At 38.7% G+C, this 11,174-nt stretch overlaps 1 protein-coding gene across 1 annotated transcript; it reads right to left on the bottom strand.

The window, feature by feature from the left end:
• Nucleotides 1-10,552, bottom strand: scp2b (sterol carrier protein 2b). Its single transcript, XM_035653944.1, has 5 exons — nt 10,394-10,552; nt 9,785-9,875; nt 8,945-9,074; nt 8,584-8,663; nt 1-676 (listed from the first exon to the last, which is right to left on the bottom strand). The coding sequence occupies exons 1-5, from the start codon at nt 10,414-10,416 to the stop codon at nt 581-583; spliced, it is 420 nt and encodes a 139-aa protein (XP_035509837.1). The 5' UTR covers nt 10,417-10,552; the 3' UTR covers nt 1-580.
• Nucleotides 10,553-11,174: the final 622 nt, after the last annotated feature.

Here is an 11,174-nt window from a genome sequence, read left to right as displayed (position 1 = left end):
GACGTTGCAGCAAAGACAAATTTATTAAGTAGAAATCTTAATACAGTAATAGCACTGCAGAAAATGACAACCCCCTCCATTGAAACATTGGGTGGCCACAGTGAAAAACATTTGTGTTGCTGGCTAAAAACCTTGCAAGTCTTAGACGAGGAGGCACTTAAACTGTTGTGTCCATGATTGTGGAAAATGACATCAATCTGCTCTACTCAAAAACATTTCCAGATGTAATACACTCAAAGAAAGATTTCATTAGCAACAGGGAGGTTACTGAAAACTGGACAGAAAACGGAATTAGTAGGGAGCACCTGTCTCTACTCCAGTGTACTGCCGGCATTATCATGAGAGGGACTCATTAGAGAATTAATTATCTGTCCATCTATTCTCATTCTCCAGTTAGATTGGCAGGGCTGCTGACTAATCTCCTGATGGTCAGTGAGTTCTCTAGGAGGTGGTTCAGTCCGGCGATGAGTAGGTTCACAGACCTTTAACATTTATCTCAAACCGGACTTGCTGTTAAATTCTTCGTGGTTAACTCTATTCAGTGTTCAGAGGTGTAGTTACAGCTGGCTCGACGTCTCGTCTACAGCTTGGCTTTGCCCGGCTGCAGCTGCAGGCTTTGGAGCTTCATGGCCAGTCCCATGTTCCCTGTGATCTTCAGCTTGCCCTGGAAAAATGCCTGTGAATCAGAGAGGGTGAAAAAAACGTCATCCAGACAGTTCTGAATCTGAAGTACGGGTCCGGCGCGTGTCGGAGAGAACTACATGCTGCTGGTTTTAAGAGTTACCGTGAGAGATTAACTCATCCCAGAGAAAGTGGGGCATTGGCAACAACAGCTTATAAATGTCAGGAAACTGCATGGCACACAGACACAGAGGGGGTAGAGTTGGAGAAATGAATGTTTGCTGACTGGAGTGCAAAAAAAACAAACAAAACAGGAATGAATAGGTAAAATGAGACGAGGTGGTAGTAATTTTCCCACTTTGAGTGAGCAGAAATTCTGAGAATACTCGCTCAGTTCTCAGAAGGAGAATAAAAGCTTTCTCGTGTGGGTTTATGACAGAAATGGAAGAACTGAAATGATCAGTTTTGCCTTTGTATTAAAAACATCATGCAAAAAATCAACCGGTCCAATTTTTTCAATGATGTGGGATAAAGCAGCAGAAAGACTTTGTTCTTGGAGCATGCACAGCTATCCTTCACAGCACAGTGACAGCTTTTCTGGGGATTCCTCATATGTGTCCTCACTGTTAATGGCCATGGGCTGGTGGCGGTACAAATGACCTTGGTGGGCGTTGTTTGCTGCTTTTGTTCATAACCTCATTTTTATGTTGAATTTATTATACTTTTTTAATAAATTTTATTATTTTTTAAATATAATATATAAATATTTTCAACTTGTATATTATGTTTTTTATTTTTGGTTTTAATTCAGTTTAGGTTCAGTTGGTTTAGTTTTAGTAGTTTCAGTATCAGTTTTCTTTTTTTTTATTATAATATGACGGGAGGGGTATTAAGTCAGTATAGTATAGTATATACAGTTTAGTATAATTAGACAGTATAGGTATTACAATACAGACACAGTGACATCACATCTTAACAAACATATGCACCAATGCCTCCTCATGCTTGACAAATTTGACCAGATTTATGAAGACTAAAACTAAAAACATTTCCTATACATTTTATTTTAGTACAAAATATTGTTTCAGTTTTTTTTTTTATTGAAACCCCTAGTTTATATTTTTATTTCAGTTAACTAAATGTTTTTTTTTCCACAGCTAGTTTTAGTTTTTTTAGTTTAAATTCACTATATTAACCCTTTTCTGCACACAACATGGAAAAGAAAAGGCAGAATTAAAGATAATAAAGGTTTAATTAATTCCTCACAGAAAAATTGTGCAATTACTGCAAAAAAAGTCAAAATAAATAAAAGTTTTGATATAAGTTTATCACTCCAATTAAAATCATTACATTGACCCCGTCCTATATATTTGATACTCATCTCTAAAGAAATGGCTAGTGTCCAAAACAACAATTCCTTTTTTACACACAGATCACATTTTGTGTTCCAAAGTCAGGCAAGAAATAAATCTCCCTCACTTAATAGTTATGGCTCTCTCCTGTTTCGGGTGCATACAGGAAAACTGCATCATGTTTTCACCCTACACAGCGACTTTCTGGCGTCTTTCTGGCGGTGAATTGGCACAATCAGCAAATAATGAGGCAGTGCAGGGTTTCCTCTTAGTTTCACCCAGGCGCTAACAAAAATATCCAGTTAGCGCCACATCCAATTGGCAAGGAAAACATTTTAGGAGAAGCTTTGGACAGGGCACACAGGCTGAGCCAGTGTGAAATAAACATGCCACTACACAACTCAGTCAGTCCCTACACTAATGTTATACTGAAGCCATATAAAGACACTGGAAAGTACATTAGCAGGTATGTTAGTAAAGGCCTAGGCCTTATACATGGTTTTAAAGTCCCACTGTATATACATACGAATTTTAAAGCTGCTGTAGGTAATTTTTATAAAAATATGTTCAGAGCCGAGAAAGATAGTTGATTGTTGAGTGACATTCTCAGAGTGGTGGAGCTGTAGCCCCATGTGAAGGGCTACATCCTTGCTGCAGCGGCTATGGGTTAGAGTCCGGCCTCTCTCGCCTCTTTCTCTACCTACCTTTCCTGTCTATCTTCAGCTGTCAAATCCAAAGGGTCTTTCTAGCTTTCTCAGCTCTGATTGGTTGTGATTGTTCAGGCTGGTGGATTCTTGCAAATTCCACTACTATTATGATTATCTGTCTCAGGTACTACTGTCTACTACGTTTTTTTTTTTTTTATAAACGTTACCTACTGATCCTTTAATTGACAGAAAAAGTGACTTCCTATCGTAATGTCAAGACTTAAAAACGTAACTACAATGACCCCGTGCATTAAACTATAGTATACAGAAATTTTATACAGGAATCAAAATAATAAACTAATTTACAATGCACTAGATTTTTTTTTCCCAACGCACATTTACTGTCCTCAGTGTTAGATATTGGTCGACGACCACACGTAAGGAACATAAAACAGAGAAAAAAAAAAACATAAAATGTAAAACACTAATGACATCATCAAAATGTCAACAACATTCCATATATAAAAAATAAAAAATAATATTTATTTTATTATTTGACGAAAGCATACAGGAAATCTTTTAGTGAATAATCAGTACAAAACGTTGATGAACGAGGGCCTAAATGTACGAGTGTAACCCTGGTTGTCCACTGCAGTCGTGTTTTATGAGTTACCCTACTTGCAGCAGCAACTCCCCCACACCACCACTACCAGCCCACCCCTCTCCATGGAGTCAGCCATGTTGAACTGCCATGTTTCTACAGTAGCTGTAAATCTGCAATTACACTGCTAGATGCATTTAAATGATAGGTTCACATTTTGTATGTACGGTGGCCCTGAGGTGCAAATCACAACAGCAAATCAGAAAACACAACAAAAGAGAAAACACAATGGCAAATCAGAAAACAACGGCAAATCAGAAAACACAACGGCAAAAGAGAAAACACAACACAAAAAGAGAAAACACAACGGCAAAAGAGAAAACGCGGAAGAACACCAAACAGCCAAAAGAGAAACACAACAGCAAAAGAGAAAAAACAACAACAAAAGAAGAAAAACACAACCGGCAAATTCAGAAAACACAACAACAAAACAGAAAACACAACGGCAAAAGAGAAAACACACGACATTACCAAACCGGAAAATGGTAGGTACCTCGGGGGCATGAATCGTCGCTGATTGGACAAAAGACACTGGTCCGTCCTTTGAACCGTTTGAAAGACACAACACCTGCAGACTTTTTTTTTTTTTATATGGCTTTATTGAAAAAGTACAAAAAAAACATTCTGGCTCTTTTCGTAGTACATACAACCTATCGCAAGTGTAAAGAGAATGGCCAGGGTGAACAGTCATCCAACATTAGTGAAGCCAAACTCACAATAATGTTACATTTAGTGCTTCAGATAAAATAAATTTGGGCATTGAAATAAAATTAAAATTAACATCTCAAAATAAATAGTCAAAAATAATATATATAAAATCAGAATAAAACATGATTTCATAAGGGGAGATTCAAATCAATTTTTAACTATCCATTTCAGTGGGAAATTCTTCTAAGTTAATCATAATAATTTTATGCCTTCCACTTTCTGTTAGAAAGTTTAAAAGATTTCATGGGTCAATTTTAAATTCCATTTCATCAAGACATATAAAATCTTGGGTGATGACTTCATAAACTCTATCTTGTGGGGAATGGAAAAATGCTAAATGGTCAAGAACTTGGAAATAAATGGGTGCTCTACAGAATCGAACGCTTTATAGAAATCTAAAAGAAAACCATCATGTTCAAATTTGATTTTTAATTCAACCAATGGTCCATTACCAAGCCTTATATTGTGTGGATTGATCTTCCTTTTAAATTAACCAATAAGATTTGAAATTCCTGTCTGAAGACAAGGTGGTGAAAATGTAGGGGATAATTTATACATCAGATTTCTAAGAGTAATACGGCCTTCTGTTTTCTATGAAATCTGGGGCTTAGGGAAATAGATGATGAAGCCCATGTTCATTGTGGGTGGAAGTATACAAGTTTCCAAATATTCCAGGAATACTTGATGTAGCAGTTTTTTTAATATCTCCCAGAATGTCTATAAAAGTCTCCTGGTGAGGTCCGTCGAGCCCCCGTGCCTTGTTAAGAGATTAGGGCGGCCAATTACTATGTCCATTCAGTAATGTTATTTTTTGAGATCACATGTTTGTTTAAAGTTATCTACTATTTTGGGAATATATTTTTTATAACCCTTTAAGAATGTATGGCAGTCTTTATTAGGAGAATTTAAGACGCAGCTGTAAACTGTTTATAGGAAATTTTGAGGATTTCTGAGGGAGATTTGAGATCTATTATGGTTCTGTGATTTCTTATTATCATATTTACTATCAATAGGAAAACTGATGTTATATTTTTTCAATTGTCTTCTTTTTCAAAGACACGGAAAGTAATGTGAGTTTTTTTTACACCCTCCTTCTATCCATTTGATCTCCTGATACTTATCATGAAAGCCCCCTTGTGCTCTTTGAACAGTTCATTACATTTCATCCAGTTAGAATTGAAGCATATTATTATTTTCTGTTTTTTATCTCTCAGATAGGTTTGATTTATTGCAGTAACATTTTAATATGTACGCTGGGTCGCCAGACAAAGGCGGGAGCCAGCTGGCGCACATGCAGAATTCTCCGCGCAATTAGGTTCTGGCTGGAAACTCCCGTCTGACTCTGGCTCTATGTTCATTACTGGTGATTCGTAAAGATTTTAATAAAGATTATATTTAAAAAAAAAAAACAGAAAAAGGTCTGGCAGGTAGTTGTCTTTCCGGTTCAAAGGAACGGACCAAGTTCTTTCTGTCTAATCAGCTACGATCATGTCGCACCGGAGGGTACCTACCTTTCCGGTTTGGTTTAATTGCTTGTGTTTCTGAATTTTTGCCGTTGTGTTTCTGTTTTGTTTTGTATTTCTTATTGCTGTTGTGTTTTCTGATTTGCCGTTGTTTTCTGATTTGCCGTTGTGTTTTCTCTTTTGTTGTTGTGTTTTCTGATTTGCTGTTGTCATTTGCACCTCAGGGCCACCGTATGTATGTTCTAAAACACACTCAAATGCCCACATGAAGGCTGAAACTATTTCTGGTCTCCAGAATTGTTCTGAAAACTAAAAACTTAGGAAGATATACACTAGCTTTAATAAATTCAGAATGAATTTCATTAAACAACCTTGGTCATAAATGCAGCCTACTATGTTGCAGTCATGGGTATTACGGTTAACAATAGTGAACATGTTCAACAGAAATTAATCAACAATACAGGAATGACTATATGATTTAACTTTTATTTTACAATATGAACAGTAAAGTCAGTAAAAAGATTTCAAAGGCAAGTTCTCCCTCCGCTAAAGAGGAGGAGCCGATTTGGAATCATTTGGAGTATGTGAAGAGCCTGGCCAGCCAGCGTTTCTTCTTTTTTGGCTTTTTCTCCATGTTGCTCTCCCTCTCAGACCACTCCAGCTGCTTCTCCTTCATCATTTTCTGGAGCCTTTCAGTGGCTTTCTGGAGAGTGGTCCTCTCGTCCTGCCACTGTTTCAGATCGACCTGTAGCTGCTCCTCTGCTTTCTTTTAGGCTGCTGCTGCTTCATTGTTCACCCCTGACTTTGTATTGTCCACTTCATGTCCTGTTGATCTTGTCTGAGTTGCCGCTCTGAGCCATCTGAGTCTGTACCCTGCCTCTCTGCTCTCTAGTCTAGCTGCACAGTCTGCTGCTCTTGGTCCCTGTGGGTTCTGTACCACTGGTACTTTCTTCTTCCTAGCAGGAGTCAGGTTGCAGGGAGGTTGACCTGCTCCACAAGGGTGCTCCAACTGTTCGGCCACCGATCGTAATCGTCTGATATTCTCTTTTTTTAATATTAGTTTGATCAGTGATCTCTATAAATGCCGATTAGATAACCGATCAGCTGAAGCATGTATTTTATTCCATAATGAAGTTATTCAGTCTTTGACACAAACAAATATACTTGTGTGTGCCACCGGTATATTAACAGTCAGGGGCTCATTTTAGTATTTTGCAGAGAAACAGAGAGAGGCATTATCTGGTGGATGTTTTATAAGCAGGCAAATCAACAGTTTTGTTTCTGATGGGTGACGTCATTAACAAGCCACCTCGTTAATGTGCAGCCTGCTTTTGTGAAAACGGGATGGTGGGTAAAAACATTCCAAACATGAGTTGTGTTTGTTTACTCTTTACCCACTGCTGACCAAAAACTTGGAAGTGCTGTTAAGCTCCAAGCTGCTCCCAAGAACCGACAACAGGCTGTGGTTTAAGTTGTGTCATGTTGAACATGTTGCCTGTCAATGTCAGTCTTCAGTGTTGCAGAAACAAGCTTGATGGCCTTCCTTATCAAAGTCACGTGTTCCTGCTGCAGTCTCACAGCGAGTTCCATGGGGCCCTTTTTCCAGTCCAGACCTTCTCGTGCTGCTCTTTTTTAGCTTCCTCGTCAACAACACTGGACTGGAGTCTGGCCGTGCACTTCTCAAAATCTTCATGAGCCTTCTGCAGCTGGGGCTTTGTCAGTCTGTGAAGCCTTGTGCACTGATTGCCAGCAGAAACTGTGCTCACATTTGCGACAGCGTCTGCACTTTGCCTTTTCAGCTTCTGTGTTATGTTCTTTTTGAGGTTAAGACTTTGTTGAGCAGGTCATGGCAGGCTTTCAGTTCTCTGATGCTCCTCTCTGCAGCTACTAGACTACAATAGACTACTATCAGGTGCAGGTGCTGCTTGAATTGAGCACCTTCAAGTTAATCTTAAAAGAGCGTGTTCTCTTCTCAGCTTTTTCAATCCATCCTCCTTGACAAAAGACAATCCAAGTCTTGGTTTGTGGCTTCCAGTTGCTTCTTTTGCTGGGCCTCCATATTTCATTTCTTCTTTGGTTTTTGTGCTTTTTGGTTTAAGGTTTTATCCATCATGGCAGTGAAACTACTGACTCAATATTCCATTTGTGTCAGAAAATGTGAGTTCGAACTCATACATTCTGTGCATTCAAACACTGGTTTTCAGTTTACACTTAACTTTCTATATGAGGGTCAATCCTTATGACAAGTCTGTGCCTCATGTGTAATCATACTTTTCGCATTTTGAGCTTACAATTCAAATATATTATATGACTGTGCATTATATTTAACATTGAATGCCAAATATTTCAGTTTAAAAATCATAATCAGATACGAGCCACACACAGAGCTGTATCTGTATAAGTGCAAGTGAGCACTTTTTACCTTTATCTTTATATATTTTAGTCCAATCTGGCTACCTTCCCAACACTACGGCTCTCAACAAGTATTCTAAATTCGATTGTGAAAATGATAAATGATAGCTCTTTTTGGCGGCAGCCTTGACTTGCCTTGGCTTGACGTTATGTCGTCTTTTTACTTTAAATACCTATTTTAATTTTTTTTAATTTGATTTTCTATTCTATTTTTATGGCTTTTATTCTGCTCTTATTGTTGTATTTTGATACTTATTACTTTTATGTTTAATTATATTGGGTGTATCACGGCTATTATTCTTGCTTGTCTGTCAAGGCACTTTGTAAACTAGGGGCCCTTTTTCTCCTCTTTTGGGTGGCTCTGAGTAACGAGAGGAGGAACAATTACAGCAACCATAAACTGTTCCAATGTAGCAAACCTATCCTTAAAGACAAAGTGAGTAATACACAAAACGCATCAATATTGTACAAGCTGCTCTGGCAGAAATAGATGTGGTGTGTAAAGATAACAGAGAGAAGCAAAGAGCTGCAAGCAAGACATTCGGGTTGTGCGATCACAGGACACTGGCACTCTAGCTAGAATGGCAGCAGACACTGAGGGTAAGACAGGCCTAACTCAAATACTCCCACACACTTTTGACTGGAGAAAAAAGTAAATGACATATGTGTGCCTTCTCTGAACCAGAATCACTGTCACTATCAATAGATCGAATACTCACAGTCTGTGGGTTCATCTTTCCTGTCATCAAGGCCAACAAGTCTGTATCCGACATGGAAATTGTGCAATCTGCTTTCTTAGCTGCAGGGCAGAGATACAGGAGCTGAATTTATTTCAGAAACAAACAGGAACAAACAACTCCATTTATGCAGTGACTTACAGGTATTTGAAGGTACTGAGGCAAAGAAAAATGTAAAGACCTAACTACGTCACTCACAGATGAGGCAGAAATGCAGTGTGTGCAGTCCTTGAACTTTAAACTGCATTTTCAACCATAGTTGAATATTAACATGATTACATGTCACTATAGGTTTCCACTGTCTATATAGCACTGTATACATGGCTGTATACAGCAGTCTTACCCGTGTCATTGTGAACACAGCCACTGCCGTTCTTCACGTCCACAAACCATGTTGCCTCCTGTCCATTTGGGCCATCCTTTACTTTGAAGGCAAACACTCCCCCGATCTTTTTCACAAACTGCTCCCCTTCCTGTTCAAAGGACACAGAGATTTTACATACAGTGTAAACCAGGGGTCTCCAGCCTTTATAAGAGTGAGAGCTACCTACCCACTGGACCTTTAAAACGCTCTTCCTCAGGCTACACTGACAAGTTGAAAATACATCAAATAACAAAAGGCAAGGAATATGACCTGAAATCTGCCAAAAAAAACTGGCATCTGAACAGAAAAACCCAATTCCCTCTCAATACTAAACTAATATGGGAATACAAAAGTGGGACGACAGACTCTCTTACTAAAGATAAGCTCTGCATATAACATTTTAAATCTCTTTGTCTGATCAGTCGCCTGTGATATTATACTAAACCATGTCTCTCCTGTTGCCATTTTCTCATTGATGACAAATCCCATTCATTACCTAGACAGCACTGGTGGCGAGCTTGAGAGGAATCTGGTATGACTGAGGTCACACAAAGGTAACTGCTTGAAAAAACACTTTAGTTTTGGGGGAAACCATTTGTCTAAATGAGTCGACATAAGCTTGAAATGATTTTTGGGCTATAAAATGATCCAAAAGTGAGGCTCAAATAGCGGTACGGCACAGACGCAGAAACACTGTATATGAGCTGGATTTTTAAAGAACCACTGGAAGAAAAGGCTCAGAGAACGCAGAAGAAAGAAAGTGAAAACTGAAAATATGCAATTAGCAACCCTGTCCCCTGTTGTGAGTCATGTAATCACCTCCTGGAGCTTCTTGTTAATTTCCTGGAACACAGCATGTGCCTTGAACCCCTCCAATCCATCACTAGCACTGGTGTGCACGGCTTGGATCCTGGAGACGGCGAAGGCATGAGAAAAAGAAAGGTCAGTGAAAAAAGAAAGTGTTGAAAGTGCATTAAAGTACCACTCTTATCAGTTCAATAATATAACAAGTCTCCAACTCAATTAGCACTTTCACAAATAGATTATGGATCATCAAGACTGTGGCCTCCACATCTGACACCTTCACTGCCTCTTTGTAAACATCGGAACAGCTACTTCCAGCTACATCCAGGATGTCACCATCTTTAAGCACAACACAGTGGCACAACACGCTGGTGGGCATAGCAGTTCATTTCCAAGAATGTACTATTACATTTAACAGAAACAGTTAAAAATGCACAATTAGCTGTGTGCTCCCCTCTAACCGAGGGAGGGTTAGCTGAAGCCGTGTAAGCGCGTACGTTAACGTAACGTCGCTGTCAGTGTTCACCGGGAGCAACGACGGTGACCTCGATGCATTATTCACAAACATGTCACTGAACTAGCTAACGTGTCACAACTACACCGTACAATGCTCAGTATTCTTACCTTGGTGTCTGTATTTCAGGCATTTTGCAGTACCGTTAAGTGGACAGACAGTTCCTCAGGTGAAGCAGAACCGACAGAACCGACAGAACCGACAGACACACTGATTCAGCTGAGCTTCGCCTGATGTTCGCTAACTGCACTTCCTGGTTTCTTCCCGGATCTTCAGACTCGACGTGTCGATGTCAGATAGCCGAGAGTGAAGCGTGAATATTGCTTGAAAAATACTCACTATTAGCCTTAGTAAGTAAACTCTAAGTTCTCCTTTTAAAGGGTCGTTTTGTATGTTATAGCCCATTCACTACCACTCACATTTATTACACAATTCACAAAAACACTATATAATATAACTGTATATGTATATTTGTAAAGAGTTACTATTACCACAAAAATCAATATTACTATGGTTTTCTATGTTTAAAAACAAGTTGAAAAAAATATAGGTTTCCATTTATCGCTGTATGGTATCTGTAAAATCAATAAGCAAACCTGGTAACCCCACCAACACTACAGTGCTTTATTTTTTATTATTATATATTATTATTTATTTTAATTTTTTTTAAATAGTTGATCATTGAGTCTCATTCCCAGGTCGTTAGATACAGACACTGGGAATGAGACTCAACAATCAGCTATCTTTTTCAGCTCTGATTGGTTGTTCTTGTTCAGGCCCAGTGGATTTTTGTGATTAGGAGCACTAGGAGGAACCAGAGGAACCAGAGGAATTCACAGATTATCTGTACTAAAGTCAGGATATTGTGAAAATCTGAACAAATATGACAAA

The sequence above is a fragment of the Morone saxatilis genome, unplaced genomic scaffold (genome assembly GCF_004916995.1).
Source record: "Morone saxatilis isolate NCDOM2014 unplaced genomic scaffold, NCSU_SB_2.0 Contig12, whole genome shotgun sequence".
NCBI classification, from domain to species: domain Eukaryota; kingdom Metazoa; phylum Chordata; class Actinopteri; family Moronidae; genus Morone; species Morone saxatilis.
This window is presented reverse-complemented; position numbering and strand designations above follow the sequence as displayed.